Source organism: Ochlerotatus camptorhynchus, unplaced genomic scaffold (genome assembly GCF_037179485.1).
Source record: "Ochlerotatus camptorhynchus isolate MF236.1 unplaced genomic scaffold, CSIRO-AGI_Acam_v1.1 ptg000105l, whole genome shotgun sequence".
Classification (NCBI taxonomy): Eukaryota; Metazoa; Arthropoda; class Insecta; order Diptera; family Culicidae; genus Ochlerotatus; species Ochlerotatus camptorhynchus.
Genome location: NW_027040595.1, coordinates 2,156 through 21,493, shown reverse-complemented (window position 1 = coordinate 21,493; position 19,338 = coordinate 2,156). Strand labels below are relative to the sequence as shown.

Sequence of the window (19,338 nt, the reverse complement as noted above, 5' to 3'; positions counted from 1 at the left end):
GAACTACTCCCATGACTATTTTTTTTCTCTGGCTAGAACTTCCCAATTTACCGAAGTGAATTCTATCTTTTCTGAAGTGATTCAAAATTCTTACGAAGTAAAAACCCTGGAGGCGGGACAATTTTGTTTAGGGTTTCAAGCTGAAGATGATCTGATTGACGACTTATGTGTTTTTTTTTTATAATTCCAGGCGGTCTAGTTGGTAGCATGACACTGTTTTGTGGGCTGTTTTTTACTTGATTTGTTTTCCGTACTGATTACCAATGGTACCGACGCCAGGGAGGCAGCTCCCAAACCTGGACCCTAACCAATCGACCCATCAACTCATGAACCGGGGACTGCGGCATATATGCAATCTGTTTACTATTACTTAGCAGCACACACTCCTTTATCTTTGTTCAACATTGAGTGATATGTAATGAATGAAAATCGTTTTGCTTCATTTTCGACCCCTTGGTAACAAACAGCTTCATAGACCCATAGAGTGGCTAACCGACCTGAGTAAAGAGTTTTGAGTTTACAGTTGTGTTAACATTCGACGGTCCACTTGTCCTTATGTGGTACCGATTTTCTTAGCCAGCAAATTTCGATAGCGTTAATCTTCGTTGATTCGATTTCGTTCCGTCTATCCGACAACAGGATATTGTCACAGGTGTCGCAGCAGAGAACGGATGTGGTACGGCAACAGATCTGGGAGCACGCGCAGAAGGCGACAGGCTACCGGTCCCTGATTTCCAAGAAAAATAACAAAGCAGTTACCAATTATATGTAATGCCGTTTCTTCTTGATATTCTCTGAAACCATCGTGGCTCGTCAAAATTTCAGTTTCAGATTGACGGTGACGAAATCGAGGCGAGTTCGTGTATTTGAGCGACCGCCGAAAATGATACCAGCAGAGAAATTTAAATATGCATTATGGTAGGGCATCGTGTCTACTTTGAACTCCGGGGGACGCTCCAGTCGAATAAAATTCGCAGCATCACAAAATTTTGATAGAAACATTCAATTTTTTGTTCAAACCAAGGTTGCAAATACTCATTTCAGCTAAAATAATGTTTTTCGGAATAATAAAACCAAAAGATGGTATGATGGTATGTTTTACTTGTAACTTACAAGAAGAGGCTACAAAGTATGCGTTTGAAATATAAAACCTGTAAATTTTGCTTTCTATGAGTCACAATCAGCGATTTTCTGATCGCTGAGTGAGTGAGTGAGTGAGTTAGTGAGTTTGTGAAAAATCGCTGATTGTGACTCTCATGAAGTGAAATAAGCAGGTTTAATATGTCAAACACATTATTTGCAACCTCCTCTTGTATCCTACCAATTCAAAATATGATCATGACATCTAATTATTTCATAATTTAAAAAAACATTGTTTTATCTGAAATGAGTATTTGCAACCTTGGTTCAAACCTGTTGGGCACGAATAACAAGAAAAACTCAAGCTTGTGTTATTATTATAAACTTTTATTTTATTTATTTAATTTTAATCATTATGTAATTAGCAATTTTAGTCACTTTCGGAATCCCCCTCGTTCATTTCTCGGGTCTTCAATCGCGCTATTAACTCCTTTGCCGGATTGAACATGCCATTCGTTTGGACACCGCAAATTGCACAACGCGCAGATTTTTTATAGTTTGTCAGAGCACATTTTTCACAGAAGTAATGCTTGCACCTAGAATAGATGAATACAGAATAACATTAGGTTTTAATTATTATCGAATCGCAATTCTCACTTTGTTATAACTGGATCCACAAAACTCTCTCTGCAAATATAGCATTTGAAAGGCAGTTCATCATCATCGGAGTGGATCTCATACTTCGTGTCATCACCATCGGAATCATCCGCTGCATATGCACCCCCTGTTGTGGATGCCTCTTGCTCCAGTTGCCAACCGTGCTTGTAGTCGCTTCGATCGTGCAAAAATTTACAACTGTCTCCGAAACCACAGTATCCCGTTTCTTTGTAATCCTTGCAAATATCCGGTTGATAATCCCATCTTACAGTAGATCTTATGTTCGAAGGAGCTCGAATAGGGCCCTTACGCACCATTCCAGATGCAGCGTTTCCCAGAGCACTGTCCTTCTTTTTGAAGAACTGTGTGTAGTTATTCAGGCCACGATACACCTTGTCATCTTCTTTACCTTCGAGTTCCTTGTTAATTTCGATACTTTTCTCATAAATTGCTTGTGCATCGTGAGTCTTGTCGGTTTCAATTTCTAGTTCTGCTGTAGCACCCTGATCCTGGGGACCAGCTGGTGCAGCAATACGCTTTGATTTATAACTGACTCCAACAGCACTATCCTCGTCGCTACCGCTGGAGTCCCTTTCAGTCGATGCATGATCGGTGACCTTGCGGTTGTGCTTCAGAGCGGATGTGCTTTGCACATTTGGATTTACCTTTTTCTTTTTCTCCTGATTGACGACGACTGCCGATTCTTGTTCTGCTTCGTCTAGAATTCCAAATAAAATAATTAAATGAACAATTTAATCTATTATTTATTATCGACTTACCAGATTCGGAAGACTGCTTGCGCTTACGTGCAAATTTATTTTTCACGTTTCGTTTAATGAATGTCGACATATTTGAATATTTTGAAAACTTAAGTATAGAATGCAAAATTAGGTCTTCAAACAAAATTGGAAACGTTAGAAGACGATTATTATTTAAAAAAAGACTAGTGCAATTCCGCGAATACGCTTTGTTGATCTAACTGGGTAAAACAATAATAAAAAACGACAATGACAGATCTGACAGGCAGGCAGACATGCAGTTACTATTTAATATTTATACCCACTAACCTCAATTGGCAAATCAAAGTTGGCACTCGTGGAGAATAGAAGAACTATGAGAGTGATGATTGTTTAAAAATTTTCCACGGAGAGGTATACGAGTGCAATCTTAAAATGCTTTTATTTTGTGAATGGAGCATTTTATTTAAATCTGGTTAGTGCTACGTTAGTAGAAAACTTCAGGACTACTCAATAGACATATAATACAGAAAACATAATTTCTTTTCAGATTTTTAGGTGTAAACATAGACTTCCGCTTTTCTACCACTGTAGCAGTAACCAGATTTAAATAAAATGCTCCATTTTCAAAATAAAAGCATTTTAAGATTGCACTCGTATACTTCCCCGTGGAAAATTTTGAAACCATCATCACTTTCATAGTTCTTCTATTCTCCACGAGAGCCAACTTTGATTTGCCAATTGGCAAATCAAAGTTGGCACTCGTGGAGAATAGAAGAACTATGAGAGTGATGATGGTTTCAAAATTTTACACGGTGAGGTATACGAGTGCAATCTTAAAAAGCTTTTATTTTGCAAATGGAACATTTTATTTAAATCTGGTTGATGCTATGTTAGTAGAAAACTTAAGGACTACTCAATAGACAAATAATAAAGAAAAAATAATTTCTTTTCAGATTTTTAGGTGCACACATAGATTTGAGCTTTTCTACCACTGTAGCAGCAACCAGATTTAAATAAAATGTTCCATTTGCAAAATAAAAGCATTTTAAGATTGCATTCGTATACTTCCCCGTGGAAAATTTTGAAACCATCATCACCACAAACGAAGTTACAGACGACTAACTGGCGAAGAAATCCATTAAAATAATGTGGTTCACTGTAATAGAATTTTCTTGGAAGCTTGTGCCATCATCCACCAGATGGGATAGTATTTTTGTTTTGGATTTGTACAAAGTTGATCTTGTGTACAATGATTCTTTGACAGTGTGCAAAGAGTGCGTATCATTTTGTCATTTTTTTATGCATTTAAGTTTTGAGTAGAGTGAAAGAGATAGAACCAAAACATTCTAGTACATTTGGTGAAAATGCTAGTTCAATCCAGTAGTAGTGTTGCCATATGGTTCAATCCAGTAGTAGTGGTGTTGCCATGTGGTACACTGAAAAATTGCAATAGCAGGTTAGTCACCAAAGTTTTCGAGCCGCTCCGTCTGTCACTTCGTTTGTGCTACTACTAGATTGAACTAGCATTTTCACCAAATGTACTAGAATGTTTTGGTTCTATCTCTTTCACTCTACTCAAAACTGAAATGCATAAAAAAATGACAAAATGATACGCACTCTTTGCACCACAAACGAAGTGACAGACGACTAACTGGCGAAGAAATCCATTTAAATAATGTGGTTCACTGTAATAGAATTTTCTTGGAAGCTTGTGCCATCATCCACCAGATGGGTTAGGTTTTTTGTTTTGATTTGAACAAAGTTGATTTTGTGTACAATGATTCTTTGACAGTGTGCAAAGAGTGCGTATCATTTTGTAATTTTTTTATGCATTTCAGTTTTGAGTAGAGTGAAAGAGATAGAACCAAACCATTCTAGTACATTTGGTGAAAATGCTAGTTCAATCTAGTAGTAGTGTTGCCATGTGGTACAATCTAGTAGTAGTCGAGGTAGTAGTGGTGTTGCCATGTGGTACACTGAAAAATTTAAATAGCAGGTTAGTCACCAAAGCTTTCGAGCCGCTCCGTCGGTCACTTCGTTTGTGCTTTGCACACTGTCAAAGAATCATTGTACACAAAATCAACTTTGTTCAAATCAAAACAAAAAAACTAACCCATCTGGTGGATGATGGCACAAACTTCCAAGAAAATTCTATTACAGTGAACCACATTATTTTAATGGATTTCTTCGCCAGTTAGTCGTCTGTCACTTCGTTTGTGGTATTACCACAAACGAAGTGACAGACGGAGCGGCTCGAAAACTTTGGTGACTAACCTGCTATTTCAATTTTTCAGTGTACCACATGGCAACACCACTACTACTAGATTGTACCACATGGCAACACTACTACTGGATTGTACTAGCATTTTCACCAAATGTATTAGAATGTTTTGGTTCTATCTCTTTCACTCTACTCAAAACTGAAATGCATAAAAAAATGACAAAATGATACGCACTCTTTGCACACTGTCAAAGAATCATTGTACACAAAATCAACTTTGTTCAAATCAAAACGAAAAAACTAACCCATCTGGTGGATGATGGCACAAGCTTCCAAGAAAATTCTACTACAGTGAACCACATTATTTTAATTGATTTCTTCGCCAGTAAGTCGTCTGTCACTTCGTTTGTGGTATTACTGTGGACCCCCGGTAATCTGACAATTTTCAATCTGAACACTTTTAACTTGAACCCCGCTACACAGACAAACAGACGTAACTCTTCATTGTGTATCTTCGTTCATGCATTTAACGGTTGATTTGAATATTATCAGTTCCGCGAACTACTCGCCGCATTGCTGGCATCGGATCACTTTGACGTTTCTATATAGTCTATAGAACTTTTATGCAATATTGTTTACGAGTTAGCGAGCAAGCTTGTTTTCCGCGAGAAGCCAGAGAGATGTCGTTACGGAGGTTATATGTTTTGAGATACTATGTTTTCAAGAACAAGTTTTTCAAAGAGTTACGTCTGTTTGTCTGTGCCCGCTAGTTTGCACGCCGTGCAAACTAAAAATGATTTAATAGAGCAGTGCACGTTCCCTAATCTCATTTTTTGGTTCCAATCATTTTGTCTCTGACTAAAAGCGAAGACAACAAATCAAGAAGACTGGCAACTCTTCCATTTTCTCATACAAACGCTATGAGACAGGTACAATCACGTCATCTGCCGCTCAAAGGTAAATGCTTCGAACGAATTTGATAGCAAAGATTACATCCTCAGAAGAAAGGTTTGTGTATTTGCTCATTTTTCTATGCGTTGCTTCCACCTTCACTCAAGTGCAGCGCTACTGTATCTGTCGCTTGGATTATGGAAAAGTTGCCAGTCTTCTTGATCTGATGTCTTCGCTAAAAGAGATGGCAACGAATGGGAGCCAAAACAAACCACCCAAAACAGTCAAAATTTACGGATGAGAGAAGAGTGCATCAAATCTTCGTGCACTGATCTATTGTCAATTAGCTAATGGAACGGAGTAAAGTGAAATGGAACATTGTGAAACGAAACGCAAAATCATTTCATTTTCATTTTCATTTTATGATGTACAAGGTCAGGGGCCATGTTACCGATGTGAATATTCACACCAGGAGTGAGCAACACATCATCTTTACCCATGGGGGTTAAAAAGGTTCTACGAGGTTCACTTATGGTGAACCAGCTGCTCAGGGATTGTAGAAAGGAAAAGGGTTGGGTATGTTTAAAATGCAGAATTAGATGCCGTCGCGATTGAATGCGCATGTTGAAATAACGTTGATCCAGATACTATCATATAAATTTGCATATCATCTAGTTATGATTATTGTCAATAATACTTACATTTCGATAAAGATGATGCTACCTATTTTATCTTTCATGTGATACCCATCATCATAGAATCCAACCTTGAATCGCAGACCAGGTCCACTAACAAAACACTCGTTCCGAGAAGGGGCTCATGGTCATCTTCTTCTTCAGGTTCGCTCACCACCCGGAATGAAGACTCGGTGCGGTTAGTAATATCAAACAGTGTTACATGCAAACGAAAAAGAGACCAGGATTAGTTTTTTAAAGTAATAGTTTCATCTGAATACCCAACTAACCATATCTCAGTGACATTGTCCCACTCTGAACCCACACCTAAAGCTATTTTGTGAATATATGGATACTTTGGTACTCACATGAAATGTTGTGCAAGTACCACAAGTTCAACAACGCCCAACTATGGACAGCCCAATGTTAATACCATTTACTCTTTGAATCAGTGTACACCAACATGATAATCTACTAAGAAACACCTAAGAATGTATAGAGATAAAGCTCAAAATACAGTTTTAACTGATGGTACTTTATAAACATCAAACAGGGTCCAATATTGGACCCTGCCAACACACGGCGCCTGCACGGTTATGTGGACCGTCAGAATGGTTCATCGATTGCGAAGTGAAGTTCTTCTCAAACTGAAGCGATAGATTTCTCAATTTTTCAATGTAATTCTAACGTAAAATTATCACCCATATGCCCGTCCACGCCCGAAACACATCCACCATACAAAATCAAATAAAAATGTTTCTGTATGGCAAACACGCCCAGACATAAACGAGAATATGGGTGTATATCTTCACTTTAACAACTACTGGTAATCATCGAAAGCACTTGCATTCAACTAAGGCACTTTTGAGCAAACTGCAATAACTCTCTCATACTGGAAATGTGCCACGACCAAATTGGCACAACTACGCCCTATATGCTATCTGACCAAAGCGCAGGGTGAAACGATACGCATAATTAAAACAAAAAAGCAAACGAGGCTACCAGAAACATGATCAAGCTCATAGGATTACCATATACACTTCAATTTTTTACCCGAGATTCCAACAGCCGAGTAGTTCGCGCTATGTGCCACCAGATTTTCTTCATTTAGATCACATTCAGTCTATATGTTGAATTCTTCGAAAGAAGTGAAATTACGTAAATTAATATTCAAGAATTAAATAAAAAGTGCAGTATTATCTTAATAATAATATATGTTTGATATCAATTGAAATTTTAAATTATTTCGGGGAAATGTTATTCCGGGAAAAGTTACATTCGGCAGAAGAAGTGTTTTTGGGGAACTGATTTTCGCTAAGTAGTATACGACCATTAATTACGTTTCCATTGACAATTATAATATCAAACACCGGCGAGACAGGCTGTAAATGATAATGCTGCTCTAGGAATGACTCACTCTCACCAGATACCTAAATGGATCGGTTTGAACATTTTGTAGTTTCGAGTAATTTACCAAGTGAATATATAATAGTTAACTTGCCCTTTGGATAGGTATTTAGTTCACACAGAACTGCTGGATCCAAGTTCGTCGTTATGTGAGCGAACTTTAAACAAAAGTCAGGGTCAATGATATACTTGTTTTGTTTACGTCGGGCGTATGTGCACACAGCACGGTACATGCATTATCATTCTTCGCGTTCGTCAGAGAGAACGAACGAAAGACTCTTCAGTAGTTCTATTCTTCTTCCATAGCAGTTTGGTTCAAGATGGATAGTGTCAAAATATGCATAGTGTTATTCTTAACACTGACAAGTATTGCCCGTGGTACAACCGTGCAGATCGTTAAAAGGCCAAATGTATTACTACTGGTATTAGATGACTTTCGACCGGCAATAAAGGCATTCGGCGATACTAAAGCGATAACACCTAACATTGATCGGCTTGTAAAAAATGGGTACTATTTTACAAACGCGTTTGCACAGGTGAGTTATAATTTGATTAGTGGATACAGTAGTTTTAATGTCAACGTGTCTTGTTAATTTTGTAGCAATCGATCTGTGCTCCAAGCAGGAATTCATTTCTCACAGGGCGTAGACCTGATACCACGAAGCTGTATGACTTCTACAGCTACTGGAGAGAGGCAGCTGGAAATTTTACGACTCTTCCTCAATACTTCAAACACAACGGATACCGTACGCAATCGATTGGAAAGATATTCCATCCAGGAATATCGTCAAATTTCACAGATGATTATCCTTTGAGTTGGAGTAATCCGCCCTATCATCCCTCTACAGCAGACTATATGAACAAGGCAACGTGTATCGACAAGATCACCGGCAAGATGACAAACAATTTGCTCTGTCCGGTCGTAGTACAATTGCAACCCGAAGGAACACTTCCAGATATTCAAAGTACTGCTGCAGCGAAGGATTTTTTGAAATCTCACCGTAATTCCAGTGAACCATTTTTCCTGGCTGTTGGTTATTACAAACCACATATTCCTTTCAAAATACCAGCAGAGTATCTGGAATTCCATAAAACTACAGATTTCAAAACGTTAGATCTCAACTACCCACCGCACGGTTTGCCGGCAGTAGCATGGAGCTCCTACCTAGATATAAGGATCAGAGACGATATGATGGCACTGAATATAAGCTACCCATTTGGTCCAATCCCAGATGCAGTAAAACTTAAAATACGTCAGCACTATTACGCTGCCGTGAGCTACATTGATGATTTGATAGGACAGTTGTTAAAAGATGTTAACTACGAAGACACCATTATCGTCTTAACTTCAGACCATGGATGGTCGCTGGGTGAACATGCCGAGTGGTCGAAATTTAGTAATTACGATGTCGCTTTGAAAGTACCTTTAATCGTTTACAGCCCACAAGTGAAACCTAGGTCAGAGAACAAAATTGATAAGGTAGTTGAATTACTGGATCTATTTCCAACTCTGGTAGACCTCGCTGGGTTACCACCGATAGAAACTTGTGGCAGCAAGGTAAATGCGGAAACTTGCGTTGAAGGTAAATCTTTGCAACCGTTCATTTTGGGTGAAACGTGTGACAGTCAACCTGACGAAGCCTTCAGTCAGTATCCAAGACCAGGAACGTTCCCATCCGTCCATCCTGACAGCGATAAGCCAAAACTCTACCAAATAAAAATCATGGGATACAGCTTACGGACTAAGCAGTTTAGATATACGGCTTGGATAGGATTTGACCCGAATACATTTACAAGAGGTGAGTTGAATGTGAATTGTTCCGTTAGTTTTGTGCTGTAAGTGATACCTGTATTTTTCAGATTGGACGAAAATCTACGGCGAAGAATTGTATGATCATACTATCGATCTCCAGGAGAATATGAATCTGGTTGATCGACCGCAGTTGGCTCAAATAACCAAGTGGTTGAGACTACGTTTACAAGAGAAGTTTGGCTAAGTGATGTGAAAGTTGCATCAGATTAGTCCATACAACTGATCACTTTAAATAATACAATTTTCTTTTCTTCTCTACGCTAGGATTCTTCAAAACTGGCTATTAATGAACTCTTGAACCTTTATCATGTACCTCGTATAATCATAGGAAAAAATAAAAAGCAACTCTTGAATAATTACCGGACACCTTTGAACCTTTTATGAATATTAGAATAGGCAAAGCAACAGAAAATTGAAAATTATCCATAACTTGACGCGTGCATACCTTATTTCGTTGCTCGACCGACCATTTGCTCGCTCAGTGTCCATAGGCTTTGCTGCATACGTTCGCTCTTCGATGATCCACTGGGATCACAGACGTAGCAATTGTTGAAGTATAATCCGGTGAACCCATTCAGTTCTTGAGCTGTTGCGCAATAGATGGTGGTACTGGCGGCTTGTTGTAACGATTTGGTAAACGGCCGCACAATTGCAAACAGTAGTTTATAGAACCACCAGTTGCGTGCAATCTGCGATGAAACCATATTGCCTGGATGTAACACAAACACCGATATTCCACGACTTTTCCACCGCTTAGCCAACTCACACGCGAAGAGAACATTAAACAATTTGGCATTGTTGTAAGCCATCATGCTCCAATACTTGTTTGCTGGCGGAGAAAGATCACTTTCGGACAAATCAATTGGTAGCATACTGAACCGATGTGATTCGGATGAAACCACAACAACCCTCGTTGTATGGTCCAGCAGATCTGCGAGAAGATTGGTCAGATAAAAATGTGACAAATGCGACACTTGGAATGTAGTCTCGTAGCCGTCCTCGGTTGTACTGTAGGGTAACGCAAACACTCCAGCATTCAAGATAAGCAAATCCAAATGCTTATACTGAGTCTTCACTTGTTGAGCACATTCCCTACCGGATCGAAGACTCGCTAGATCTAGCTTCACAAATTTACATCTTTTACCGGCAGCTTCCTTTTCAATCACTATTTTATCGATTGCTTCCTTCGTTGCCGATTCATTACGACACGCAAAAATGACATCACATCCGTGCAGCGCCAGTGATCGCGCCGTCTCAAACCCTATCCCGGTATTGGCTCCAGTTATCATTGCAACTTTACCGCTCAGGTCCCGACCATGCAGAACTTGGAGGGCGTTCGTTCCACAATCGAACCGTTGTCGCAATTCTCCCACTGCTTGGGGAGTTTCCTCGACGGCAAATGCTAGGCGCGGATCGGTGTAAGATTTCCTCTGGGTCGCGTCGTCGACGAAAATCACCTTTCCCGTTCCTTGCTCTACGTGTTTGCTCCAGCCGAGTGGGAGATCGCCAGAGACACGTTTCATTTTTCCGGTTCTTGGATGTGTCCACTGGGTTGTTTTGGTTTGGTGATTTACGTAGTACACGAATCCATCGTTTGTCGCTCGCTCCTCCCAGGCTGGTGGCAGTTCATCTTCCGAATCGGATTCCGGGAGGGGCACGGGCATTTTTTTAAAACTTTACTGAATACCAAACTAACGTTAATCACAGTGATAAGTAACTTTACTCAACCGTTGGATTATATTTGATGATAATGATGATAAGAGAACTTTACGATCAAAAACTCGTTGTCCGTGTTGAAAGCTGGACAGAAACGATGTCAATCATATTTTGTATACAAGGGCTGCAACCAATGTGTACAGAGAGAGGTGAGGCAGATCGTGAAATATAGAGTCGGTGTATAATGAGTCACGCCAAGAGAAAAACAGTTGAACTCGCATCACGGTTTTCGAAGGATTTCCTTTCTTTTCACTTGGCAACAGAGGACTTCTACATCAACTTCAAATGACTTCTAGCTAGAACAAAAAATTGCGGCTGTCGTGAATCATTATATCAGTGATTTTGTCAAATTATCTTCCCGCATAAACGCGAACCATCACATGACCTTACCGATAATGGTTATAAATTGTTTATAATCCCTGCTAAACTTCAACTGAAATGGTTATGGAACTTTACATGAACGTTTGTGTGATAAAGTTTTAACCTTATGTATTATGGTTTTTTGGAAGCGGACCTTACAAATAATGGGTTGTTAAGAACCATTACCATTCCAAATTCTTGTTTTCTCCATACATTAACTGAAAAAGAACTATATAAGAACGTTTTTACTTATGGTTTGAGAACATTAATCGTTATGGTTATGGTAGTCAGTAAGGTCCATTAATGGTTTTGTATTATCGCTCAACTTTACGTGAAATATATCGTGAATTGGTAATCAGTAATTTACAGGCAACTAATTCGCGATATATTCCACATAAAGTTGATCGATGTTACAAAACCATTCATGGACCTTACTGGTTACCATAACCATTACCATTAATGTCCTCAAACCATAAGTTAAAAGGTCTTAGTATAGTTTTCTTTCCGAAAATGTATGGAGAAAACAAGAATTTTGAATGGTAATGGTTCTTAACAACCCATTATTTGTAAGGTCCACTTCCAAAAAACTATAATACTTAAGGTTAAAACTTTATCATTAAACGTTCATGTAAAGTTCCATAACCATTTCAGTTGAAGTTTAGCAGGGATTATAAACAATTTATAACCATTTTAGGTAAGGTCAATTTATGGTTCGCGCTTATGCGGGTTATCAAACAATAGTAGAAATTCTCATTACTGATCATTAGCAAACGTATCCCATGACAATTTAATGCTCACTGCGTGTTTATGATCATTTCTTCAATTTTATTTTATATTTTATTGCAATACCTTTCGTGGACCTTTCATAGCATCGTAATGTTTGTTTACTTTGCACGATAGGTAGCCGGTTTGACAGTTCAATAGGTAGACTTGGCTTCACTCTTGGCGTGACTCATTATACACCGACTCTAGTGAAATATAGTCCTCTCCAGGCGGTTCGGATTGGTGCGATTTGCGTGTGTTAGGGAGATAATTTTTTTTGTTAGCTGTGAGGAATTTTTTGTTTGCTGTAAGAACTGTCATTCTAAAGTAAAAATAAACAACAAAACGAAAACAAACCCTACGCTTGCACGGTAACAGTCAAATCCCCTTTTATGAGTAAAAGTTATCCCATTTTAAATAAAAGTGATTTTACTCATTAATGAGTAAGTTATTTTAACAACAATGAGTTTCTGCTAACAGTAGATTAAAGTTACTTTTTAATTGGCATAATAAATTACTCATTAATTAGTAGTGTGACTTTTATTTACAATGGGTTCACTTTAACTCATAAAGGGATGTTTGATTCTTGCCGTGCACATGACAGTATTAGCAGGGGGTGGTAACTAACGATTTTAAATTGATTCACTGCTTGAGTAGCCTATTGGTCCCAAGTACTTCTATGGCGTACCCCATTCTAGTTGAAATTCTATTACTACACTATGTTTGTTTTGATTCGCTATGAAAGTTTGACAGATAACATCAGGGGCGTGTGGATTCATGCAGAACATGCAGGGGTGAGCTTGGGACTGCTTGGGACCGTTGTTCTGGTACTGAGTGAGCCAAAAATAATAATGATTTTCTTCGGGACCCAGTGGTCTTAGAGTTACCTCTATGGTATTAGGTTTTGCACCGTCGGGGTTAACCTCAATCTGATGACAGTTTAGTGGTACTGTTTACGTGGACTTAGCCGATTTTTTCTTGGGTGGATTTTCTCGATAATTTTTCAGACTGCAGTGAGATGTAAACCACATTTCTGCAATGTTCACGAGCAACATCCTTGCAATGCGCTGTTCCTCGACAATTTTCAAGTTAAAATTAGGAATTTTTAGAATTTTTTTTTTCGAAAAAACGACTAAGTGCTTGTAAACAGTACCACTGAACTGTCAAAAAGGTTCAGCCGATTAACACTGAGTTCATTCGTGACGTCACGCTGCAGAACCTAATTAGGTTTTGCACCGTCGGAGTTAACCTAAATCTGATGACAGTTCAGTGGTACTGTTTACGTGGACTTAGTCGATTTTTTCTTGGCTGGATTTTCTCGATAATTTTTCGGACTGCAGTGAGATGTAAACCACACTTCTGCAATGTCCATGAGCAACATCCTTTCTACGCGCTGTTCCTCGACAATGTTCAAGTTGAAATTCGGAAATTTAAGAATATTTTTTTTCGAAAAAACGACTAAGTGCTTGTAAACAGTACCACTGAACTGTCAAAAAGGTTCAGCCGGCTAACACTGAGTTCATTCGTGACGTCACGCTGCAGAACCTAATTGACCAATGCACGGAATGAACTGCATGAACAAATGTGACGTTTGAGCGGTGCCGTGTTTACTAAAAATGAACACATGAATAATACTCGCGTAACATTTAAAAATGACCTATCAACTAATGTATGTATGTATGTATGTAAAGGATACCACTCATTGTTGCAAGGCACAGCCATTAGACAGTGGATCATCCTCCAAGTATGACTTGATCAAGTACGATACCTGGTTGTATTCAATTTACCATTGTAAGAAGGGCCAAAAACGGAGGGGCGGACCCGTAAGCAGATACACTTACGCGCAATCCGCGGGATCAGGAGAATCGCCTTCCAATGATAAAATCCTACAACCCGATGTAGAACAAGCCATCATACGAGGGAACGTCCCAATGAGTGGGGAGAAGAGCCCGCCGTCAATTCACGAAATGTTAATGACAGGGAGTTGGCAATTCCACTCTCCCCATCCAAATCGCTTCAATCCGGTGCCCTGGTGGTCCCATCCCTCCCCTTTGCATATAATGTGTATATATATATATATATTTATATCGGCATTACCCGTTAGATTTTGTCAACACAATTTTGCCTTCTTAGCTTTTCAAAATCTTTAATAAATGCAAATCTTATCATCTGACCTATTCCGCGAGTCGTGTGAATCTCCACCACCAATGAGTCAACAAAAGTCACGCTCTAGTGGGGTGACTCTCCGTGCAATCAAATGAAGAGTCACCTCACACGAGGCGACCCCCGCCACCCTACTAGCGACAGAGAGCCATACTACTCGCAGAACAGGCCTGCAGGTGACGTTTAAAGCTCCACAATTTTACTGAAAATCTAAGAAAGTTATTGAACAGAATTTAATAATATAACTGCAGAGCACAAGCAGTTTAAATATACTGAGGACGTGTTACCAAAATCGAACGGATACTTTATATGTTTATTAATTTATCTTACCTTGATGAACCAACTACTTACCTGTCCTTAATGGCCATAAGCTCCAATCGGTATTTCCCGGTAAATCCGATCACGATCCTTTACAACATTTGGCCGACACCAACGCGCATCATCGCAACCACTCAGCACTTTCTTCCTCTTCACTAAATTGAAGGGCTTCTAGGGAAACTATTTTCTTGCGGACCGCGTTGCGGTCGGACTTCACTGTTCTTCTCCTTCTTTTTCTCTTTTAACCCCTACTACGAGAAGATGAAACACCTATGTGGCACTCACTCTCCTACTATCGGTTGTCGCTGCATTAAAACCGCTGCCGCAATCTTTCACCCTTTTCTTTTTGCTTCTCTTTCTACTCTCTTCGTCTAACAGAATTTCACCACCGCTTTACTCTGTATTCCTTTAGGGTGCTCACTCACACACTACTGTTTGCCGCTATATTTTTGGCACTATCAGCTTCTTCTTTTCTTCCCCTTTCCTGCCTTCTCGCACTCGAAATTATCTCTACCGTTCGGCGTGGAATCAACAATTTCCACTCTTAAACGCAACTCCCCTTGCGCTCCCCTCGCACACATATGCACACTGGACCTCCCCGCATAGACCCTTCGCCCCTTCAGCAGCAATCCTGCCAAAAGTAGTCTCAATCACGCTTTTTCTTCTATCACCGCCACCGATTGAAACCGTCACGCAAGTTATAGCGCATCACCTGCGGATGTTAACCGCCACCTTATCACAGTATCACTCCACCAATCCGCCTCCTAATCCGTATTACCGGACCAGCCTTCCGTCGAACACTTTCCTCGAACCAGCAACAACACTGAACGCGATATGAAATTCATTCAATGAATTATGGATGATACTTGTCTACGGAAACTACCAATTAAAAGCGATTAAAAATTAATATCACGAACAACATAATAGGACCTTAGCAGGTCGTGGTTACGAAACTATGGAAGTAGGCAGGCATTGAAAAAATGACCTATCAACTAATGTACACAAAACTTGTTAGGCATTTTTCCCGCGAACCGAAGTACGCCCATGCAAACCAACAACACCATCGGGTAGGGTGAGTTCTTCCCTTTCCGATAGTGGTTTGGTTTGCGTGGGTGTTCTTCGGTTCGCGAGAAAAGGGGCTAACAAGTTGTTTATAAAAGTTGATAGGATCTTTTCTAAAGTTACGCGAGCGTTACATCATGTGTTCATTTTTAGTAAACACGGCACCGCTCAAAAGTCAAATTTTTTCTTGAGTTCATTCCGTGCATTGGTCAATACGTTAGTGTGTGTAAAATTATGTTATTAGTGTAGTGTTCGTGAGATCCTGCTTGGAAAATTCAATTATTCAGTGCCAACATTTCAATGGGGCGTAATTGCATTTGTAAACAAAGGCTTTAGCCGTCGATTTCTCGCGAATAAAAGATCACTCATGAAAAATAATGACACCAACAGGCAGAGCAATGTTTCCTCTACCAGCTAGCATTGTTATTTTGGAGAGGTAAGATTTCATTCGCGAGAAATTGACGGCTAAAGTCGTTGTTTACAAAAGCAATTACGCCCCATTGAAATGTTGGCACTGAATAATTGAATTTTCCAAGCAGGATCTCACGAACACTACACTAATAACATAATTTTACACACACTAACGTAACACACACACATTCTATAGAACATTTAGTGTTGCCATGTGGCACAATCCAGTAGTAGCAATAGTAGCAAAGATGAATACTACACACTTAGATTTTTCTACCGAGATCGGCTGTGCAAATCTCGGCAAAAAAAGTTTTACTGAGATATCGGCAAACATTTCATTTGTCTGCTGAGATTCAGCTAAGCATTATCCGAGACTCAGCAATCAAATGTCACTTTTGCTGAGATCTCAGTGAAACTTATTTTGCCGAGATTTGCACAGCCGAGCTCGGTAGAAAAAACTAAGTGTGTAAGATGAAACTGTCGGAAGAAAAACTTTCTATTTTATAGCGAATTCGTTTATTATTCAGTTCCAACCTGGATCGGGTATCAAGATTGGGTCTGCTTGTTTTCTCGTTTGTTTTTAAAACCTAGCTCAGGTTGAGGTTCGCACTGAAAAGAAGTTCGGTTTCGCCCTTTCATCTAATGAATATCCCCCGTATTCAAGGTAATTTTGTGGTTTTGCTGCCCCCCGGTAGAGATGAAATTTTGCGCTCATTTTTATCAAAACAATCACAACAAAATCAGAGATGTCCCATTTTTTAATTACTCGATTAACAATTAATCGATTATTTTTTGTTCGCTGTGCTACCATTTTTCCACCAACGAGAGTGCAGTACATGTTTGAAACGATCGGTGATGATCCTCTGGAGATGTTAATGCTTATATCGGCATGATATAACCGATTACAAATATTTTACTTTTCGGTTCGTTAATCGATTAATCGATTATTCGAAGAAAATCGGCCATCACTAGATGACTGTGAAACGTCATTTAAAATATAAGGCTGTACATAAATAATGATACAATTTGAAAGGGACCGGGGCTAATCACAAATTACGTCCCCACTACTAGAAAATTCTATTACAGCAAACCACATTATTTTAATTGTTTTCTTCGCCAGTTAGTCGTCTGTCACTTCGTTTGAGGTAGTGGTGTTGCCATGTGGAACACTAAAAAATTGCATTAGCAGGTGCGTCATCAAAGTTTTCGAGCCGCTTACTTTTCGGTTCGTTAATCGATTATTCGAATGAAAATCGACCATCGCTAGATGAATGTGAAACGTCATTTCAAATCTAAGGCCGTACATAAATAATGATACAATTTAAAAGGGACCGGGACTAATCACAAATTACGTCCCCATGGTAACTGAAATAAACACGAGTGCGGACCGGTTGCTGTAACTCTTTACTCCTTTGGTAAATCCCTAGCAGTAAACGTCTGTCTGTGCATGAAACGTGGTGGAAATTTCCATATCCTTCCACTCCTATGAAAATCTCATAATATCCTATCGAGCTTTGGGTGAAGAGCAGTGTCGGTTTTTTATCATTTACCAAAGTATGGAATTTTCCACTCGCTTTCTACCCAAAAGTACACTTAAGGTCTTAAGGTCTATAAAACTACGGTATTTCGTTCATTGGGTTGTTAAACTTCGAAAAATACATCGATTTTTATACATCATCTGATAGAGTTTTCTGAGCACAATGATATTTTCATCGATCCCCTAGACATTCGTCTCGATTTTTAAATCAAGATTTAAATTTGTGTTCGCTGACACTAAATCTATTCGTTGACAGCTCGCTCCCATACAAAGTCCCACCAAGGGGCGGTAAGATGGTGATTTTTGCTAATGTAATCGTACTTATTTTAAATAGTTCCAGTTTACCGCTATTGATGAAATTTTGGATTTCGGTTCCATTTTTAATGCAGATAACGAATATGTATTTACCTCAATACCCCTAAACAACCCAATTCTTTTTGGTTTCTCAGGAACACTTATTCCATAAGAACCGAGGAATAAGTGCTCCGAAGACATCAACAAGATTTAACTTAAGACCGTTGTTTTATAAGCGTTGGCGCACAGCTAATAAATAAAAATGTTCATGCAATACGCTATAAAGTATTTCATAAGTTGCAATCAAAAAAGAGCATCATGTTATTTTGCCTTTGAATGGGTTATCTGCAAAATGAGTAACTTGAAATTAGTGTGTAGTTGTGTTTTCCGACAGGGCAGTGAATTTTCGCTCACGTTATCACGAACACAACGACAGAGCGATCCAAAAGCAAATGCGTAAAATGCGAGTACGTTTGCCAGCTGTCATTCTCATTGATAAAAATAATAGCACGGAATAGTGATAGCAAAATAAATACCCTAAATTTAAGGACTTCCTAGTGTTAATAGTTTCTAGTTAATTTGTGAAGCTGTTCGCAGAATTAGTTCGATTGTGGTTCGGTTAAAATTGAACTAAATATACGCCGACATGGAAAGAATTGCGCCGGAGTGAAGGTTGAGCCTGGTTGGACCAGGCATTGTGCTTCGATTAGATCATTCATTCGATAGTGACGACGCAGACGACGTCGTCTGTGCTTATGATGATTGATTGGGTAAGCAAAGCAAGTTATATTATTGTCATTGATGAGAGTTAATTCGAAATTTAAGCGGGGAATTTTATGTAAGATTGTTTTGATTATTATCTAAATGAATTATTGCTTACATTTCAGTGTATGCCAAAAATGATAATTACATCGCAGATTCGTTGTGACCTGTTGCATCTGAATTGATGGCTCTAAAGGCGCACGTGCGATTTTCAAATGAAAAATCATAGTTTATGTACGAAACACATTTTGCCTATGAATGTTGCACCGCGTTATGATTTTTCCGGGTGTAGGTACCTAGTTAAATATAATATTTAAGTCTGCGTATCGAATCCATTTATTCTGTGACATTTGCCTCCATATGTTCCAAGGTCATCTCTATCTTACCCTATTCGACCATAATTTTGTTTATCATTCGTTCAATTATTGATGTTTTTCGTAGGAAATCTACAGTTTAACTAACCCTTTTAT

General features: G+C 39.0%; 3 protein-coding genes across 3 annotated transcripts; 1 reads left to right on the top strand and 2 right to left on the bottom strand.

Moving 5' to 3' along the window:
- Positions 1–1,508: 1,508 nt before the first annotated feature.
- Positions 1,509–2,628, bottom strand: LOC135699257 (E3 ubiquitin-protein ligase RNF113A-like). Its single transcript, XM_065219458.1, has 3 exons — positions 2,517–2,628; positions 1,738–2,455; positions 1,509–1,676 (listed from the first exon to the last, which is right to left on the bottom strand). Exons 1-3 carry the CDS (start codon positions 2,584–2,586, stop codon positions 1,511–1,513), a joined length of 954 nt encoding a protein of 317 aa, XP_065075530.1. The 5' UTR covers positions 2,587–2,628; the 3' UTR covers positions 1,509–1,510.
- Positions 2,629–7,761: 5,133 nt separating this feature from the next.
- LOC135699255 (iduronate 2-sulfatase-like) lies at positions 7,762–9,749 on the top strand. The gene is made up of 3 exons (XM_065219456.1): positions 7,762–8,206; positions 8,272–9,469; positions 9,531–9,749. Exons 1-3 carry the CDS (start codon positions 7,991–7,993, stop codon positions 9,665–9,667), a joined length of 1,551 nt encoding a protein of 516 aa, XP_065075528.1. The 5' UTR covers positions 7,762–7,990; the 3' UTR covers positions 9,668–9,749.
- A 170-nt stretch (positions 9,750–9,919) lies between these two features.
- LOC135699256 (WW domain-containing oxidoreductase-like) lies at positions 9,920–11,219 on the bottom strand. The gene has a single exon (XM_065219457.1). It carries the CDS (start codon positions 11,145–11,147, stop codon positions 9,930–9,932), a length of 1,218 nt encoding a protein of 405 aa, XP_065075529.1. The 5' UTR covers positions 11,148–11,219; the 3' UTR covers positions 9,920–9,929.
- Positions 11,220–19,338: the final 8,119 nt, after the last annotated feature.